The sequence below is a fragment of the Bombina bombina genome, chromosome 7 (genome assembly GCF_027579735.1).
Source record: "Bombina bombina isolate aBomBom1 chromosome 7, aBomBom1.pri, whole genome shotgun sequence".
Taxonomy (NCBI): domain Eukaryota; kingdom Metazoa; phylum Chordata; class Amphibia; order Anura; family Bombinatoridae; genus Bombina; species Bombina bombina.
Window position 1 is genome coordinate 574,156,191 of NC_069505.1, and position 21,587 is coordinate 574,177,777.

The following is a 21,587-nucleotide window of genomic DNA, read 5'->3' on the forward strand; positions in this document are numbered from 1 at the left end:
CGTGTGATGCGCAGCGGCATTTAGCGGCCTTCTAATTACCAAAAAGCAACGCCAAAGCCATATATGTTTGCTATTTCTGAACAAAGGGAATCCCAGAGAAGCATTTACAACCATTTATGCCATAATTGCACAAGATGTTTGTAAATAATTTCAGTGAGAAACCTAAAGCTTGTGAAAAAGTGAACAATTTTTTTTATTTAATCGCATTTGGCAGTGAAATGGTGGCATGAAATAAACCAAAGGGGGCCTAGATCAATACTTTCGGTTGTCAACTACAATATACTAAAGCTAAAATTAACCCTACAAGCTCCCTAATTAACCCCTTCACTGCTGGGCATAATACACATGTGGTGCACAGCAGCATTTAGTGGCCTTCTAATTACCAAAAAGCAATGCCAAAGTCATATATGTCTGCTATTTCTGAACAAAGGGGATCCCAGAGAAGCATTTACAACCATTTGTGCTATAATTGCACAAGCTGTTTGTAGATAATTTCAGTGAGAAACCTAAAATTGTGAAAAATGTAACGTTTTTTTTTTTTTAATTAGATCGCATTTGGCGGTGAAATGGTGGCATGAAATATATCAAAAGGGGCCTAGATCAATACTTGGGGTTGTGTACTACACTACACTAAAGCTAAAATTAACCCTACAAGCTCCCTACATGCTCCCTAATTAACCCCTTCACTGCTGGGCATAATGCACGTGTGGTGCGCAGTGGCATTTAGTGGCATTCTAATTACCAAAAAGCAACGCCAAAGCCATATATGTCTGCTATTACTGAACAAAGGGCATCCCAGAGAAGCATTTACAACCATTTGTGCCATAATTGCACAAGTTGTTTGTAAATAATTTCAGTAAGAAACCTAAAGTTTGTGAAAAAGTGAACAATTTTTTTTATTTGATCGCATTTGGCGGTGAAATGGTGGCATGAAATATACCAAAATGGGCCTAGATCAATACTTTGGGATGTCTTCTAAAAACATATATATACATCAAGGGATATTCAGGGATTCCTGACAGATACCAATGTAACTAGCGCTAATTTTGAAAAAAAGTTGTTTGGAAATAGCAAAGTGCTACTTGTATTTATTGCCCTATAACTTACAAAAAAAGCAAAGAACATGTAAACATTGGGTATTTCTAAACTCAGGACAAAATTTAGAAACTATTTAGCATGGGTATTTTTTGGTGGTTGTAGATGTGTAACAGATTTTGGGGGTCAAAGTTAGAAAAAGTGTGTTTTTTTCAATTTTTTATCATATTTTATAAAAAAAAATTATAGTAAATTATAAGATATGATGAAAATAATGGTATCTTTAGAAAGCCCATTTAATGGCGAGAAAAACGGTATATAATATGTGTGGGTACAGTAAATGAGTAAGAGGAAAATTACAGCAAAACACAAACACCGCAGAAATGTAAAAATAGCCCTGGTCCCAAACAGACAGAAAATGGAAAAGTGCTGTGGTCATTAAGGGGTTAAACAACTTCCTATTTACTTCTATCATAAATCTAATCTAATTTTCTTTGTTCTTTTTGTATCCTTTGTTGAAGGAGCATTGCTGCTCTACTAGGAGCTAATTGAACATATCAGGTGAGCCAATCACAAAAGGCATATATGTGTAGCCACCAACCTGCAGCTAGATCCTAGTAGTGCACTGCTGCTACTGAGCCTATTTAAATATGCTTTACAACAAAAGATACCAAGATAACAAAGCAAATTAGATAATAAAAGTCAATTGCAAAGTTTTTTTTTTAAATGTTATGCTCTGTCTGAATCATGATAGAAAAATGTTGTGTTTCATGTCCCTTATCACATAGTACAGATGATATATTTCAATGCATAGTCACTTCCTTAGTTTTATCTTATTTGCTTAATTTTACTTTGCTTGATATTTTATTTGATGATTCACTTAATATGCATAACACAATGATAAAATTGTGTTATGAAAGTTTAACTTTTAATTTAGTGCCCCTTTAAACTTTGCTTCATTTTCATGTTATCCTTTGTTGAGGAGTTAACCTAGGCACTCTATGGCAACAGTGTTCGCAACAATGTTTGTAGCAATATTATACATTTTTGTAGACACTGCTGATATTAACATCAGTTCCAATCTTTCTGAGACTTTCTGTTTGATATAAAAAAAAATGGAATGGTGTTTAATTATTTATTTTATAATTAAAATAATTATAATTAAAGTAGTGAGTGTACAGCCTGTATAACAGTGTAAATTTGCTGCCCCTTCAAAATAACTCAACACACAGCCATTAAAGGGACATTAAACACTTTGAGATGGTAATATAAAATGATAAATTGTATATAATAAAGCAACTCTGCAATATACTTTCATTATTTATTTTGTCCTCTTTGCCTGTAATTCCATTATGAAATTGTGAGCTTTTCAGTTCCTGTTAGAAATGGAAGTGCAGAACACTGTTAAATCCAGCACAACCATTGGCTGCACACTCTAGTGACCTATTTATAACTGACCCTAATTGGCCACAGCAGAGAAGGTAACACAAGTTACAACATGGCAGCTCCCAGTGTTTTATAGACACTAAAACTTTACACTAATTTTGTCACTTTTTAAACAACTAATGAAACTTTAAAAATACATCTACATGTTAGTCATGAACTAATCTTTTCTTTGAATGCATCATTCTATCTTTAGTGTTTAATGTCCCTTTAATGTCTAAACCGTTGGCAACAAAAGCTAGTACACCCCTAAGTGGAAATGTCCAAATTGGGCCCAATTAGCCATTTTCCCTCGCCGGTGTCATGTGACTCGTTAGTGTTACAAGGTCTCAGGTGTGAATGGGGAGAAGGCGTGTTAAATTTGGTATTATCGCTCTCACACTCCTCTCATACTGGTTACTGGAAGTTCAACATGGCACCTCATAGCAAAGAACTCTATGAGGTTCTGAAAAAAAGAATTGTTGCTCTACATAAAATGGCCTAGGCTATAAGAAGATTTCCAAGACCCTGAAACGGAGCTGCACCACGGTGGGTAAGACCATACAGCGGTTTCACAGGACAGGTTCCACTCAGAACCGGCCTCACCATGGTCGACCAAAGAAGTTGAGTGCACATGCTCAGCGTCATATCCAGAGGTTGTCTTTAGGAAATAAACGTATGAGTGTTGCCAGCATTGCTGCAGGGGTTGAAGGGGTTGGGGGTCAGACTGTCAGTGCTCAGACCATACGCTGCACACTGCATCAAATTGGTCTGCATGGCTGTCGTCTAGAAGGAAGCCTTTTCTAAAGATGATGCAAAAGAAAGCCTGCAAACAGTTTGCTGAAGAAAAGCAGACTAAGGACATGGATTACAGGAATCATGTCCTGTGGTCCGATGAGCAGGGCCGTCTTTAACACAGGGCAAAAGGGGCAGCTGCCCAGGGCCCAGTCTCTGTTGAGGGGCCCAAGAGTCCTAAAAAATATATTATTATTTTTTTATGGTTCATACCAGACTGCTGATGTGACATGGGGAACACACACATTCAGTCCTAATATTGTCACAGTCAAAAGTACTCTGCTTTTTTTTTAAAAAAAAAAACTGTGCCAGACCGTGCTGGTGTCATGTGACATGCCAAGCTAGTGCCATGTGCTGTTTTAGATGTGCACTGTGCAGCACTGAATGCAAAGCCCTAACTCGGCATCCAGCCAATCTCACTGCATCAGAAAAGGTCCTGCTGGGGTTACCACTGTTATCAGGTAACTGCTTTGGTTGTGGGGATTGTTTCTGGGTAGGGCTGACAGTAGGCGCATGCAGCAGAAAGCTGGAGCGGCAGGCATGTGAGGATTTGAGCATCTGTGCAGCTGCATACACTGCTCTCTTCAGTCTTGAGGCTGTGTGACTCAGCTCAAACTGTATCCATGCAGCCTTGGACAGACAGCATCCAGTCTACTGGTCCCCTTAGCCCTGCTCTTTATGCTGTGGCCCTAAGATCAACTAACTGAAGTTTGTTAGGGGAACAGTGCTTTGTAGAAAGGTGTTAGTGGGAAGAATAAGTGAGTGCACACACGCCCCTTCCCATGCAGCATTGTCTAGTGCAGGGTGAGAGGAAACTTGTTCCTAGCAAAGAAGCGACATGTGCTGCTGTGGCTGATGTATAGTGTCATGCTGATACTTCACACATTAATGTAAGGTTTATTTTTATAGTTTTTATTTTCTCTCTGTCTCAGATTTTACAGCTTCCCATAGTAGTTCTGCTGTTCCAGTCAGTAAACTTATATTTGTCTGCCCCTCCATGCTTCCTCCTCAGTCTTTACCTTGCTTTGCTCCTGTTGGGTGCCCTAAATCTCTTTAACCAGCTAACCTCACACCAGAATCACATTCAAAAAAATATTAAATGAACCGACAGTGGAGGAATTTATATATTTATTTATTTACTTATTAGTACTGCTTAGGTCCAGTTTCACATATGCAATTTATTTCATTTTTTTTAAATGATTAGCCCAGCAGTGGATGATCCACCGCTGGGCTAATAACTAAAAAAAAAATTGATTTAGTTGTTTTTTGGGATGTTGGGGTGGAGAGCGAAATTGCATGGGGTGGGGGGGCCCAAGATATTTTTTGCCCAAGGCCCAGTAGTCAATATTAAAGACGGCCCTGCCGATGAGACCAAGGTTAACTTATTTGGTTCAGATGGTGTCAAACGTGTGTGGAGGCAACCAGGTGAGGAGTAGTGGCCACACAAAATATTGACACTTTGGGCCCAATTTGGACATTTCCACTTAGGGGTGCACTCACTTTTTTGCCAACGGTTTAGACATTAATGGCTGTGTGTTGAGTTATTTTGAGGGGACAGCAAATTTACACTGTTATACAGGCTGTACACTCACTACTTTTCATTGTAGCAAAGTGTCATTTCTTCAGCGTTGTCACATGAAAAGATATAATAAAATATTTACAAAAATGTGAGGGGTGTACTCACTTTTGTGAGATACTGTATACACACACACACACATATATATATACTTAATTCTCTTGGTAGCAGCAATGCACTACTGGGAGCTAGCTGATAACATTGGTAAGCCAATGATAAAATGAATATATGTGCAGCCACCGATAAGCAGCTAGCTCCCAGCTCCTGAGCATACCTAGGTATGGTTTTCAACAAAGGATTTCCCTACTTTATTTTAAGATTTTTTATTGTTGTTATTGTCTATCTATATAGATGTATAGAGAGATAGATGACAGCCTTATAGACAGACAGATAGATAGATAGATAGATAGATAGATAGATAGATAGATAGATATAGATGGATAAATATAGACAGATGATAGATTAAAATACAAAGATGATGGATAGATAGATGATAGATAGATAGATAGATAGATAGATAGATAGATAGAGATGATAGATAGATAGATAGATATGATAGATAGATAAATAGATAGATTATAGATAGATAGATAGATAGATAGATAGATAGATAGATAGATAGATAGAGATGATAGATAGATAGATAGATAGATAGGTAGATATATAGATTATAGATAGATAAATAGATAGATAGATAGGTAGATTATAGATAGAGATGATAGATAGATAGATAGATAGATAGATAGATAGGTAGATAGATAAAGTAAATTATTGCTAAAGAACAGAGGTTGGAAAGGAGAAATAAGCACGGAGGAAAGTACTTAATATCTTTGGAAACACAGTCTTCAACTCATCTGTGCTATTTAAAATAAACACGTGTTTTTCGTTGTCTTTTTGGGATGCTATTTCGTTCAGTTCCACTTTATCAACCTTTTCAGCATCAACTCCAAATACGTAGACATCTAATTGTGAGAGAAAAGAGAAAAATAAAGCAGATTATAATAGTTTTCTAGTATTAAAGATAGGACAGGAAAATTGAGTTTTCCATATTGGTCCCAGAAAGAATGTTGTTTTTAGAAGATTGTTGAACCTTTTAATTGACCTTTATATTCATAAATCTTGTTTTTTGTTATTCCATAATCTCATTGTCTCTTGTGCTAATGACTGTTAAAGGGACACTAAACCTATTTTTTTTTTCTTTCATGATTCAGATAGAGTAGCAATTTTAAGCAACTTTCTAATTTACTCCTTTTATCAATTTCGCTTTGTTCTCTTGGTAACTTTATTTGAAAAAGCAGGAATCTAACCTAAGGAACCAGACCATTTTTGGTTCAGCACCCTTGAAAGCCTTTGCTGATTGGTGGCTACATTTAGCCACCAATCAGCAAACGCTACCCAGGTGCTGAACCAAAAATGGTCCGGCTCGTTAATTTACAATCCTGCTTTTTCAAATAACGATACCATGAGAACAAAGAAAAATTGCTAATAGGAGTAAATTAGAAAGTTACTTTAAATTGCTGTTCTATCTGAATCCCTTTAACTACAAATCTTTTATTTAGAAATATGCAAGTATAGAAAAAGGTATCACAATCTACTAAAACGATTAAAGGGCAGAAAGAAATGAGATGAAAGAATAAAAAGGCAAATGAGAAGCAAATAACACAATAATGTGAGGATCAGTATATACAGTAGATATGCATAATCAACAAATGAATGATAAAAAGACAATGCAATGGCACTTAGACATAACTTTGAAATTTGTCAGAAAATAATCTACTACTCATTTGAAATTCAGACTATTTCCACTCCTCCTGTATCATGTGACAGCCATCAGCCAATCACAAATGCATAGACATTTATTCTGTGCATTCTTGCACATGCTCAGTAGGAGCTGGTGACTCAAAAAAGTGTAAATATAAAAAGACTGTGCACATTTTGTTAATGGAAGTAAATTGTAAAGTTGTTTAAAATTGCTGCTATATCTGAATCATGAAAGTTTAATTTTGACTTAAGTGTCCCTTTAAAAGAATCAATCTGAAGGAAAAAGACAGACACAGAGAATATGTGACAATTCAGAGATAGAGGTACTTAAAGGGACATGAAACACACAATTTGTCTTTCATGATTTAGATAGAGCTACACTTTCTAATTTACTTCTATTATCAATTTTTCTTCGTTCTCTTGCTATCTTTATTTTAAAAGCAGGAATGTAACGCTTAGGAACCTGCCCATATTTGTGAAGTGTTTGGTGCACATTTTTTTTTTAATTTTAACAAACGCTATCCAGATGAGTGCAAATTTTGTTTGTGCTCACGCACACCCATTTACCTTCAACTGATATCCTGCCCATAGTTGTGTTAAGTGCCCAAATACGTGATATCTCGCATAGCAATTGTGAACCACTTGTAGCGCAGAAAAATAATAATTACAACTGTGAAACTTTTGTAGTAGATTTTTTCTGACATATTTCAAATTTAGTTCAATTTTCCCTCCAACTGCATCATGTGACAGCCATCAGCCAACCACAAAATATATGTAGGTATATACTGTTAATTCTTGCACATGCTCAGTAGCAGCTGGTGCCTCAGAAAGTCTGCATATAAAAAGATTGTGCAAATTTAACTAATGGAAGTAATTTGGATGATTATATAAAAAATTATATAAAACATGAAAGTTAATTTTTGTTACATCAGCTATCGTTAAGGTGTTGAAGATAGAGATGAGGTTTATCAACAGATATAGTGATGAGGTGAAGACTAAAGAGGAAGAAGAAAGGGTGTATGATAAGATAATCTTCTGCACCTAAAAAATCTTCCCTGTTTTGCTTGATGTTTAGTTGATCTTTTATTCTTTTTATTGCATCAGATGGGCGCCCTCCCTCATTTGATTTTCCTGAAATAAAAATGGCAGGTGAAAAACAGAGCAATGAACTGTGAACAACAATTCTAGTTCTGTATTTGCAATGCGTTATGGTTCCTAGGGGGCTGATATTTGGTCAACCCTATGTCTGTAAGACATAATATTATGTTCCTTTGACATTTTCCGACATTTATCAATATGTAAATAGACAATGTTCCTAAGCAGGGAACCTGTCCAGTCATGTTCCCAGGGAACAAGGCAGCATACACTGCCAAAATGTAAGATTGTATAAGCAATAGCTAGCACAGCCCCTCCCTCAACCAATTGCGTGAGAGCAAGGCTTGTCAATAATCCCAGATAATTGACTCTAGAAGATTTTAAAGGGACAGTATACACCAATTTTTATATAACTGCATGTAATAGTCACTACTATAAAGAATAATATGCACAGATACTGATATAAAAATCCAGTGTAAAACCTTTTAAAAACGTACTTAGAAGCTCACAGTTTAGCACTGTTGATGAGATAAGCCTGGAACACTCACTGAAAGAGGCTGATAGCAGAACCTCCCCCCTCCCCCGCCCCCTGCATATAAAAAGACCCAAACAGAAGCAGTCTGAAGTCTGTAGATATCAGTATACATCTAAAAGTTACGCTACAGCGAATCATATCCGCCCACCATTTGATAAATCGGCCCCAAAGCACTGCATTGCAAAAGAGATGCATAAACATTTAAAATATAGTGGAATGATACATTAAACATCTCGTGTTTTGTTTTGTTTTTTGCTTGTAACAAGCACTCTAGAGAAGCCAAACATTACTTAAAACTGCTGAAAATAACAGCTATTGATTTGTAGCATTTAAAATAAACATTTCTTACAGATTTTGCTTTTTTTTGCTTCTCTAGGGAGTGGGGAATAACAGCAAGATGAGTTTAATATGCCTGTGTTTGTAAAACATTCTGAGTCAGGGCTACACCCATCTATCTATCTATCTATCTATCTATCTACCTGTCTGTATGTCTGTCTATCTATATACCTGTCTGTCTATCTCTGTATGATTATCTGTCTATCTATCTACCTGTCTGTATGTCTGTCTATCTATATACCTGTCTGTCTATCTCTGTATGATTATCTGTCTGTCTGTCTATCTATCTATCTATCTATCTATCTATCTATCTATATGTCTGTCTATCTACCTGTCTGTCTGTCTGTCTGTCTGTCTATCTATCTACCTGTCTGTCTATCTCTGTATGATTATCTATCTGTCTGTCTATCTATCTATCTGTCTGTCTATCTACCTGTCTGTCTATCTATCTACCTGTCTGTCTATCTCTGTATGATTATCTACCTGTCTGTCTATCTATATTAGTGTTCTCTACAGATAATTGTGCCAACAGGGTGGCATTATGAATTAGATGGGTGGGGCAGTGTAAAAACGTTGCAATATTATTACATTTTCATTTTCTTATAAATGTTACTTACACTACACAAAGCACAAATTAATTGAAGGAATAAACATACATTGATGTAATAATAATTCATGCAGAAAATATTACCTAGTTTTAGCCTTATATTGGTTTATATTTTAGCCCGGTGGTCAATGAAATCTGCTGGGCAGTGTGTCCATTAAATGGGACCCAGGGAGAACGCTATCTATCTATCTATCTGTCTTTCTATATCTCTATTTGTCTGTCTATCTATATACCTATCTGTCTATCTATGTATCTATCTATCTATCTATCTGTCTGTCTTTATATCTATCTATATATCTATCTCTCATCTATCTACAGTATCTGTCTAGCTATATGTCTATCTGTCCGTCTATCTATCTGTCTGTCTATCTATCTATCTTTTCTATCTGTCTGTCTGTCTATCTATCTATCTATCTATATCTCTATCTGTCTGTCTGTCTATCTATCTATCTGTCTATATATCTATATCTATCTATATATCTATCTGTCTGTCTGTCTGTCTTTATGTCTATCTATTTGTCTATCTATATCTCTATCTGTCTGTCTATCGATCTATATCTCTATCTATCTATTTATCTATCTATCTATCTATCTGTATATCTGTCTATCTATCTTCATCTATCTATCTATCTATCTGTCTGTCTGTCTGTCTATCTATCTATCTATCTGTCTGTCTGTCTGTCTGTCTGTCTGTCTGTCTGTCTATCTATCTATCTGTCTGTCTATCTATCTATCTATCTATCTATCTATCATCTATCTATCTGTCTATCTATCTATATACCTATATGTCTGTCTGTCTATCTATATATCTATCTGTCTGTCTGCCTATATATCTATATCTCTGTCTGTCTGTCTATCTTTATATTTATCCCTTGAAATTGTATTATATTTAATTTAATCTTTAAACTGATTTTTTTTTTCTCTAGTTTAAAAATGCAATAGATTTTTGCTTTCCAGACGTTCTGATCACTTGCGTATTTCTGTGGTACTTACCATCCGTGAGGAGTATAATCACATGATGAATAGAGTTCCACACAGTCTCGTTATACCTCGTTTTTTGCTGTGCTGTCATGTTAAAGACTGTCTCCAAAGCCCCTTTAGTATTTGTTCCTGATCTAACTTTATGCTCTACAATCAAGACAAATATTACATAAGTAACACAGTGCTTTTGAACAGATATATTATTTTACATAGGGTCAGCAAAGTATGTGAGCATAAATACATATGAATACTAAGTATCTCAATATCAAATCTTCCAACAGAACTTTACGATTGGGATTCAGGGTGGTAGAATTGTGTTCCATGTAGCTAAGCGTAAGTAACTATGTAACAGGCAGGGAACATTGTCAAACCAATGAGGCACCTTACACAGGAAACACCACTACCTAATTCCAAATATGCATAGAGAAAATGCACCTGCCTCTCAAATCTTCATAAAACTAGACCTTTGTTTTTGCTGTATATGGGTCCAAATAACACAGAAAGACAAGATAGTGTCTACCACTAGCTAGACTTAACTTAAACTTAACTGACCCATATAATTCAGAAATAAAGGTAGGGATTAAAGATAATGTAAGATACTGGAGTATATTTAGATAGATAGAAAGATATGATAGATGATTGATAGATATATAGATAGATGATAGATAGATAGATAGATAGATAAATAGATAGATAGATGATAGATAGAGACAGTCAGACAGTCAGACAGACAGACAGACAGACAGACAGACAGACAGATAGATAGATAGATAGATAGATAGATAGATAGAAGATAGATAGATAGATACATGATAGATAGATAGATAAATAATTAGATAGAGACAGACAGACAAAGAGATAGATAGATAGATAGATAAATAGATAGATAGATAGATAGATAGATAGATGATAGATAGATAGATGATATATAGATAGATAGAAAGAGAGACAGCTAGATAGATAGATAGATAGATAGATAGATGATAGATAGAGTGCTTTCCACTTTACTTTTTTCATCAAATGTGCTCTGTTCTCTTGGTATTCTTAGTTGAAAGATAAATCTAGGTAGGCTCATATGATCATTTCTAAGCCCTTGAAGGCCGCCTCTTATCACATGCTTTTGTATTTGCTTTTCACAACAGGGGAGTGCTAATTCATGTGAGCCATTTAGATAACATGTTAGCCAAGTGTGGCAGATACTTCACTAACTGGCTAAAATGCAAGTCAATAGATAAGAAATACAAAGTCAAAGTCATGTGATCAGGGGGCTGTCAGAAGATGCCGAGATACAAGGTAATCACAGAGGTAAAAAGTGTATTAATATAACATTGTTGGTTATGAAAAACTGGGGAATGGGTAATAAAGGGATTATCTATCTTATAAAACAATAACAATTCTGGTGCAGACTGTCCTTTTAAGCTACTCCTTTGATGCCAATGAGCAGCCATTTAAAAAAATTAGTCTCTCCTGGCTGCACATTGCCACTGATATTATTTTGTTCAGTTAATTTTATGGGGGATTTTCTCCCCTCCCCACTGGAAAAATGTGTCTGCAGATGCCTATGGTTGAGACGCCTGTGGCAGTAACCATGTGTGGTTTGGCAGCTGAATTGTGGTGGTCTATGGCAATCCATGGTACATGTAGTTCCTATCCGTTACAAGCCTATAAAATGCAGGACACATCTGTGTTCATTTGAGATGACAGAGATCTTAATATTCTATTCCCAACACCATAGTTTAAAATTCACTTAGTATATATATATATATATATATATAAAACAACCGTAATACTTACTGCTGTACAAAAGTTCTGTTTCTATCAACTCCAGAACATTTTCAGTATTGGCCGACTGTTGGTCGAACGTACTGATTATTACATTAGGTTGTGTTGCAAAGGAAAGTATTCCAAACTCCACCTTCATGTCAAACTCTGTGATCTTTAGTAAGAATGGAGAGAATGAGGTGGTGAGCGAATGAGATAAAAGACAGGAGCTTGATGTAAAAGGTGTGGAACAAAAGAAAAAGAAAATACAGATTCCCGAAAATTTTACTTCTGGATGGATATTAACTTTTGAAACATTCTACAAAAATCAATGTGTAAAATGCATATAAATCCGTAGGTAAAATCTTATAAAAATGTATAGAGGGTTCCTTTAAATTCCGTCTGACTTCTAAGCCTCATATACATTAATCAACCTCTAAACCCTTAGGGCTCCATTTGAGCTGGGAATGCTGCTTCAGAGCCCCATCGTTTCAGACTTTTTTAGGTGGCGGATTGAAATCATCCCAATCTGGATGATTGACAGCCCCTGCTAGCGGCCAGTGATCAGGGGGCGGTATTGCACAAGCATTTCACCAGAAATGCTTGTGCAATGATAAATACCGACAGCGTATGCTGTCAGCATTTAGAGATATCGAGCAGAAAGTATTCACTGTAGCGAATCATGTCCGCTCGACTGATAATAAATCTACCCCTTAGACTCTAACTGTAAACCTCAGTTTCTAGCCTAATCCTAACAACCAAATGCCAAACCTCTAACCAAACATAATATCCTAACATCCTAATTATAACACACTAAACGTAACCCATCCTAATTCCTAACTCTAATCTTGTAATAAGAACCCCCTATGCCTAACAATCGAAAGCCATATTTTAATAACTTTACTCCTTAACCTCTAACACCCTATCTCACAGCCATATTGAGCAGCCATAGGGGAAAACCATGGGCCAGTTGGCAAGCATGGCACTGACTCACATCAAGAAAGTGTGTGACTAGTCTGCTGAGCTCTCCCTCTTTCAAGGTAGGACCTACAGCTACAGTTCCTACCGGGGTTGCACCAGCAGAGCACTTGTTTGGAGTCAACTGTCACTTTGGAGTCTGGAACCATAGAGCTTGATAGATAACTATGACGTGACTGCCTCCCTCCCTCAAGGTAGGACCTGCAGCTGCAGTACCTAACCAGGGCTGGTTCCAGAGGACCACTTGTCTGGACTCTGGCCATGCGTATTACTCAGTGCCCATGTGACATCACACTATCCCCTGCCGAGTCCTCACTCACAAAACAAACTCGAACAGCTCAGTCTCATAATGCATTTGTAATTAAGGTACCTGTCTACTATTTTGTATTATACCTTCCTGCACTCTATCTGGCTCTGTTTTCAAGATTGCTGGTGGTTAGCATATAGTAATTTTAGAGGTATACAATGGGAGATTTGTCCAAGTATCTCACAGTCTAGCAGGGGTATAATAAGAGATTGCAGATGGAGTTTACAGTTCAAAAGTAACTCTGAACCTTAAATTAATTTAGCTATTGCCTTTAGTTTTATTTTTTTGCTTTCAGCACTTTGTATAGTGTTTGATGAAGTATTGTTTCAAGAAATCTGTAAATGCCATGAAAAAATAAAGCCGCGTTACAACCTGACTAAAAAAATATTATGGACAAAAAAGGCATAAAACCTGGGGGGGGGCAACATTTTGAGTGCCTAGGGCAGCACAAAACCTAAATACACCACTAACCCTAAACATTACATATTTACCCCTTTCCCTAACAATAACTACACTAATAATAACAATAACAGATTCCTATGACCCATTACCCAGATCTTCAGCCATTTTCAATTCTATTATTTCTTAAGACCAAAAATCTGCTTGATGGCCCATTTCAGCAAAATGAAAAGCTGTGGGGATTCAGGGCCCCAGGTACCTGTTTTGTATTGGCTTTTTTTATTGTTTTGCCTATATATAACAACCCACATGGGAATTTGACTGCCTACACTACATGTGACGTGTTACATGTATGATAATTAGTGATGTCGCGAATTGTTCGCCGGCGAATAGTTCCCGGCGAACATAGCTTGTTCCCGTTCGCCGCGGTTGGCGAACATATGCGATGTTCGATCCGCCCCCTATTCGTCATCATTGAGTAAACTTTGACCCTGTATCTCACAGTCTGCTGACACATTCCAGCCAATCAGCAGCAGACACTCCCTCCCAGACCCTCCCAGCTCCTGGACAGCAGCCATTTTAGATTCATTCAGAAGCTGCATTGTTAGTGAGAGGAGGGACAGTGTAGCTGGCTGCTGGTGATTTTATAGGGAAATTGATAGCTAGGCTAGTGTATTCAGTGTCCACTACAGTCCTGAAGGACTCATCTGATCTCTGTTTTAAGGACAGCACCCCAAAAAAACCTTTTTGAGGCTAGAAAATCATTTTTTTTCCTGTGTAATCTAATTGCAGTTGCTTACCTGCTAAGCCACTTGCCCAGTGCCACCACTCATATCTGGTGTAACAGTAGTGTAAATAATTTAAAAAAAAAAAAATTTTGACTGTGAAACATCAGTCTGCTAGTGTAATCTAATTGCAGTTGCCTGCCTGCCAGCGTGTGTGCCAGGCTCACTTGCCCAGTGCCACCACTCATATCTGGTGTAACAGTAGTGTAAATAATTAAAAAAAAAAACCTTTTTTGACTGTGAAACATCAGTCTGCTAGTGTAATCTAATTGCAGTTGCCTGCCTGCTAGCATGTGTGCCAGGCTCACTTGCCCAGTGCCACCACTCATATCTGGTGTAACAGTAGTGTAAATAATTAAAAAAAAAAAACTTTTTTGACTGTGAAACTGTCTGCTAGTGTAATCTAATTACAGTTGCCTGCCTGCCAGCGTGTGTGCCAGGCCCACTTGCCCAGTGCCACCACTCATATCTGGTGTAACAGTAGTGTAAATAATTAAAAAAAAAAAACTTTTTTGACTGTGAAACATCAGTCTGCTAGTGTAATCTAATTGCAGTTGCCTGCCTGCTAGCATGTGTGCCAGGCTCACTTGCCCAGTGCCACCACTCATATCTGGTGTAACAGTAGTGTAAATAATTAAAAAAAAAAAACTTTTTTGACTGTGAAACTGTCTGCTAGTGTAATCTAATTACAGTTGCCTGCCTGCCAGCGTGTGTGCCAGGCCCACTTGCCCAGTGCCACCACTCATATCTGGTGTAACAGTAGTGTAAATAATTAAAAAAAAAAAAATTTTTGACTGTGAAACATCAGTCTGCTAGTGTAATCTAATTGCAGTTGCCTGCCTGCCAGCGTGTGTGCCAGGCCCACTTGCCCAGTGCCACCACTCATATCTGGTGTAACAGTAGTGTAAATAATTTTAAAAAAAAACTTTTTTGACTGTGAAATATCAGTCTGCTAGTGTAATCTAATTGCAGTTGCCTGCCTGCCAGCGTGTGTGCCAGGCCCACTTGCCCAGTGCCACCACTCATATCTGGTGTAACAGTAGTGTAAATAATTTAAAAAAAAAAACTTTTTTGACTGTGAAACATCAGTCTGCTAGTGTAATCTAATTGCAGTTGCCTGCCTGCTAGCGTGTGTGCCAGCCAGGCCCACTTGCCCAGTGCCACCACTCATATCTGGTGTAACAGTAGTGTAAATAATTTAGTGTAATCTAATTGCAGTTGACTGCCTGCCAGCGTGTGTGCCAGGCCCACTTGCCCAGTGCCACCACTCATATCTGGTGTAACAGTAGTGTAAATAATTAAAAAAAAAAAAAACTTTTTTGACTGTGAAATATCAGTCTGCTAGTGTAATCTAATTGCAGTTGCCTGCCTGCCTGCCAGCGTGTGTGCCAGGCCCACTTGCCCAGTGCCACCACTCATATCTGGTGTAACAATAGTGTAAATAATTTAAAAAAAAAAAACTTTTTTGACTGTGAAACATCAGTCTGCTAGTGTAATCTAATTGCAGTTGCCTGCCTGCTAGCATGTGTGCCAGGCCCACTTGCCCAGTGCCACCACTCATATCTGGTGTAACAGTAGCGTAAATAATTTAAAAAAAATAAACTTTTTTGACTGTGAAACATCAGTCTGCTAGTGTAATCTAATTGCAGTTGCCTGCCTGCCAGCGTGTGTGCCAGGCCCACTTGCCCAGTGCCACCACTCATATCTGGTTTAACAGTAGTGTAAATAATTTAAAAAAAAAAAAACTTTTTTGACTGTGAAACATCAGTCTGCTAGTGTAATCTAATTGCAGTTGCCTGCCTGCCAGCGTGTGTGCCAGGCCCACTTGCCCAGTGCCACCACTCATATCTGGTGTAACAGTAGTGTAAATAATTAAAAAAAAAAAAACTTTTTTGACTGTGAAACATCAGTCTGCTAGTGTAATCTAATTGCAGTTGCCTGCCTGCTAGCGTGTGTGCCAGCCAGGCCCACTTGCCCAGTGCCACCACTCATATCTGGTGTAACAGTAGTGTAAATAATTTAGTGTAATCTAATTGCAGTTGACTGCCTGCCAGCGTGTGTGCCAGGCCCACTTGCCCAGTGCCACCACTCATATCTGGTGTAACAGTAGTGTAAATAATAAAAAAAAAAAAAACTTTTTTGACTGTGAAACATCATTCTGCTAGTGTAATCTAATTGCAGTTGCCTGCCTGCTAGCATGTGTGCCAGGCCCACTTGCCCAGTGCCACCACTCATATCTGGTGTAACAGTAGTGTAAATAATTAAAAAAAAAAAAAACTTTTTTGACTGTGAAACATCAGTCTGCTAGTGTAATCTAATTGCAGTTGCTTGCCTGCTAGCGTGTGTGCCAGCCAGGCCCACTTGCCCAGTGCCACCACTCATATCTGGTGTAACAGTAGTGTAAATAATTTAAAAAAAAAAAACTTTTTTGACTGTGAAACATCAGTCTGCTAGTGTAATCTAATTGCAGTTGCCTGCCTGCCAGCGTGTGTGCCAGGCCCACTTGCCCAGTGCCACCACTCATATCTGGTGTAACAGTAGTGTAAATAATTAAAAAAAAAAAAAACTTTTTTGACTGTGAAACATCAGTCTGCTAGTGTAATCTAATTGCAGTTGCCTGCCTGCCAGCGTGTGTGCCAGGCCCACTTGCCCAGTGCCACCACTCATATCTGGTGTAACAGTAGTGTAAATAATTTAAAAAAAAACTTTTTTGACTGTGAAACATCAGTCTGCTAGTGTAATCTAATTGCAGTTGCCTGCCTGCCAGCGTGTTTGCCAGGCCCACTTACCCAGTGCCAACACTCATATCTGGTGTAACAGTAGTGTAAATAATTTAAAAAAAAAAAAAACTTTTTTGACTGTGAAACATCAGTCTGCTAGTGTAATCTAATTGCAGTTGCCTGCCTGCCAGCGTGTGTGCCAGGCCAACTCTCCCAGTGCCACCACTCATATCTGGTGTAACAGTAGTGTAAATAATTAAAAAAAAAAAATTTTGACTGTGAAACATCAGTCTGCTAGTGTAATCTAATTGCACTTGCCTGCCTGCTAGCGTGTGTGCCAGCCAGGCCCACTTGCCCAGTGCCACCACTCATATCAGGTGTAACAGTAGTGTAAATAATTTAGTGTAATCTAATTGCAGTTGACTGCCTGCCAGCGTGTGTGCCAGGCCCACTTGCCCAGTGCCACCACTCATATCTGGTGTAACAGTAGTGTAAATAATTTAAAAAAAAAAAACTTTTTTGACTGTGAAATATCAGTCTTCTAGTGTAATCTAATTGCAGTTGCCAGCGTGTGTGCCAGGCCCACTTGCCCAGTGCCACCACTCATATCTGGTGTAACAGTAGTGTAAATAATTTAAAAAAAAAAAAACTTTTTTGACTGTGAAACATCATTCTGCTAGTGTAATCTAATTGCAGTTGCCTGCCTGCTAGCGTGTGTGCCAGGCCCACTTGCCCAGTGCCACCACTCATATCTGGTGTAACAGTAGTGTAAATAATAAAAAAAAAAAACTTTTTTGATTGTGAAACATCAGTCTGCTAGAGTAATCTAATTGTAGTTGCCTGCCTGCCAGCATGTGTGCCAGGCCCACTTGCCCAGTGCCACCACTCATATCTGGTGTAACAGTAGTGTAAATAATTTAAAAAAAAAAACTTTTTTGACTGTGAAACATCAGTCTGCTAGTGTAATCTAATTGCAGTTTCTTGCCTGCTAGCGTGTGTGCCAGCCAGGCCCACTTGCCCAGTGCCACCACTCATATCTGGTGTAACAGTACTGTAAATAATTAAAAAAAAAAAACTTTTTTGACTGTGAAACATCAGTCTGCTAGTGTAATCTAATTGCAGTTGCCTGCCTGCCAGCGTGTGTGCCAGGCCCACTTGCCCAGTGCCACCACTCATATCTGGTGTAACAGTAGTGTAAACAATTTAAAAAAAAACTTTTTTGACTGTGAAACATCAGTCTGCTAGTGTAATCTAATTGCAGTTGCCTGCCTGCCAGCGTGTGTGCCAGGCCCACTTGCCCTGTGCCACCACTCATATCTGGTGTAACAGTAATGTAAATAATTTAAAAAAAAAAAAACTTTTTTGACTGTGAAACATCAGTCTGCTAGTGTAATCTAATTTCAGTTGCCTGCCTGCCAGCGTGTGTGCCAGGCCCACTTGCCCAGTGCCACCACTCATATCTGGTGTAACAGTAGTGTAAATAATTTAAAAAAAAAAACTTTTTTGACTGTGAAACATCAGTCTGCTAGTGTAATCTAATTGCAGTTGCCTGCCTGCTAGCGTGTGTGCCAGCCAGGCCCACTTGCCCAGTGCCACCACTCATATCTGGTGTAACAGTAGTGTAAATAATTTAGTGTAATCTAATTGCAGTTGACTGCCTGCCAGCGTGTGTGCCAGGCCAACTTGCCCAGTGCCACCACTCATATCTGGTGTAACAGTAGTGTAAATAATTAAAAAAAAAAACTTTTTTGACTGTGAAACATCATTCTGCTAGTGTATTCTAATTGCAGTTGCCTGCCTGCTAGCATGTGTGCCAGGCCCACTTGCCCAGTGCCACCACTCATATCTGGTGTAACAGTAGTGTAAATAATAAAAAAAAAAAAAAACTATTTGACTGTGAAACATCAGTCTACTAGTGTAATCTAATTGCATTTTCCTGCCTGCCTGCCAGCGTGTGTGCCAGGCCCACTTGCCCAGTGCCACCACTCATATCTGGTGTAACAGTAGTATAAATAATTAAAAAAAAAAACTTTTTTGACTGTGAAACATCAGTCTGCTAGTGTAATCTAATTGCAGTTGCCTGCCTGCTAGCGTGTGTGCCAGGCCCACTTGCCCAGTGCCACCACTCATATCTGGTGTAACAGTAGTGCAAATAATAAAAAAAAAAAAACTTTTTTGATTGTGAAACATCAGTCTGCTAGTGTAATCTAATTGCAGTTGCCTGCCTGCCAGCGTGTGTGCCAGGCCCACTTGCCCAGTGCCACCACTCATATCTGGTGTAACAGTAGTGTAAATAATTTAAAAAAAAAAACTTTTTGACTGTGAAACATCAGTCTGCTAGTGTAATCTAATTGCAGTTGCTTGCCTGCTAGCGTGTGTGCCAGCCAGGCCCACTTGCCCAGTGCCACCACTCATATCTGGTGTAACAGTAGTGTAAATAATTAAAAAAAAAAACTTTTTTAACTGTGAAACATCAGTCTGCTAGTGTAATCTAATTGCAGTTGCCAGCGTGTGTGCCAGGCCCACTTGCCCAGTGCCACCACTCATATCTGGTGTAACAGTAGTGTAAATAATTTAAAAAAAAAAACTTTTTTGACTGTGAAACATCATTCTGCTCGTGTAATCTAATTGCAGTTGCCTGCCTGCTAGCGTGTGTGCCAGGCCCACTTGCCCAGTGCCACCACTCATATCTGGTGTAACAGTAGTGTAAATAATAAAAAAAAAAACTTTTTTGATTGTGAAACATCAGTCTGCTAGTGTAATCTAATTGCAGTTGCCTGCCTGCCTGCCAGCATGTGTGCCAGGCCCACTTGCCCAGTGCCACCACTCATATCTGGTGTAACAGTAGTGTAAATAATTAAAAAAAAAAAACTTTTTTGACTGTGAAACATCAGTCTGCTAGTGTAATCTAATTGCAGTTTCTTGCCTGCTAGCGTGTGTGCCAGCCAGGCCCACTTGCCCAGTGCCACCACTCATATATGGTGTAACAGTAGTGTAAATAATTTAAAAAAAAAAACTTTTTTGACTGTGAAACATGAGTCTGCTAGTGTAATCTAATTGCAGTTGCCTGCCTGCCAGCGTGTGTGCCAGGCCCACTTGCCCAGTGCCACCACTAATATCTGGTGTAACAGTAGTGTAAATAATTAAAAAAAAAAAAACTTTTTGACTGTGAAACATCAGTCTGCTAGTGTAATCTAATTTTAGTTGCCTGCCTGCCAGCGTGTGTGCCAGGCCCACTTGCCCAGTGCCACCACTCATATCTGGTGTAACAGTAGTGTAAATAATTTAAAAAAAACTTTTTTGACTGTGAAACATCAGTCTGCTAGTGTAATCTAATTGCAGTTGCCTGCCTGCCAGCGTGTGTGCCAGGCCCACTTGCCCAGTGCCACCACTCATATCTGGTGTAACAGTAGTGTAAATAATTTAAAAAAAAAAAAACTTTTTTGACTGTGAAACATCAGTCTGCTAGTGTAATCTAATTGCAGTTGCCTGCCTGACAGCGTGTGTGCCAGGCCCACTTGCCCAGTGCCACCACTCATATCTGGTGTAACAGTAGTGTAAATAATTAAAAAAAAAAAAACTTTTTTGACTGTGAAACATCAGTCTGCTAGTGTAATCTAATTGCAGTTGCCTGCCTGCTAGCGTGTGTGCCAGCCAGGCCCACTTGCCCAGTGCCACCACTCATATCTGGTGTAACAGTAGTGTAAATAATTTAGTGTAATCTAATTGCAGTTGACTGCCTGCCAGCATGTGTGCCAGGCCCACTTGCCCAGTGCCACCACTCATATCTGGTGTAACAGTAGTATAAATAATTTTAAAAAAAAACTTTTTTGACTGTGAAACATCAGTCTGCTAGTGTAATCTAATTGCAGTTGCCTGCCTGCTAGCGTGTGTGCCAGGCCCACTTGCCCAGTGCCACCACTCATATCTGGTGTAACAGTAGTGCAAATAATAAAAAAAAAAAACTTTTTTGATTGTGAAACATCAGTCTGCTAGTGTAATCTAATTGCAGTTGCCTGCCTGCCAGCGTGTGTGCCAGGCCCACTTGCCCAGTGCCACCACTCATATCTGGTGTAACAGTAGTGTAAATAATTTAAAAAAAAAAAAACTTTTTTGACTGTGAAACATCATTCTGCTAGTGTAATCTAATTGCAGTTGCCTGCCTGCTAGCGTGTGTGCCAGGCCCACTTGCCCAGTGCCACCACTCATATCTGGTGTAACAGTAGTGTAAATAATAAAAAAAAAAACTTTTTTGATTGTGAAACATCAGTCTGCTACTGTAATCTAATTGCAGTTGCCTGCCTGCCTGCCAGCATGTGTGCCAGGCCCACTTGCCCAGTGCCACCACTCATATCTGGTGTAACAGTAGTGTAAATAATTTAAAAAAAAAAACTTTTTTGACTGTGAAACATCAGTCTGCTAGTGTAATCTAATTGCAGTTTCTTGCCTGCTAGCGTGTGTGCCAGCCAGGCCCACTTGCCCAGTGCCACCACT

At 38.5% G+C, this 21,587-nt stretch overlaps 1 protein-coding gene across 2 annotated transcripts in view; it reads right to left on the minus strand.

The window, feature by feature from the left end:
- The window catches only part of LOC128667088 (complement C2), a 263,324-nt gene that overhangs the window by 77,754 nt on the left and 163,983 nt on the right, over positions 1-21,587 (minus strand). For both annotated transcript variants that reach the window (XM_053721978.1, XM_053721979.1), the window contains exons 7-10: positions 11,938-12,079; positions 10,156-10,290; positions 7,631-7,720; positions 5,650-5,790 (exon numbers count right to left, since the gene is read on the minus strand). In XM_053721978.1, coding sequence (XP_053577953.1) covers positions 5,650-5,790; positions 7,631-7,720; positions 10,156-10,290; positions 11,938-12,079 — 508 coding nt within the window. The remainder of the gene's footprint in view (positions 1-5,649; positions 5,791-7,630; positions 7,721-10,155; positions 10,291-11,937; positions 12,080-21,587) is intronic.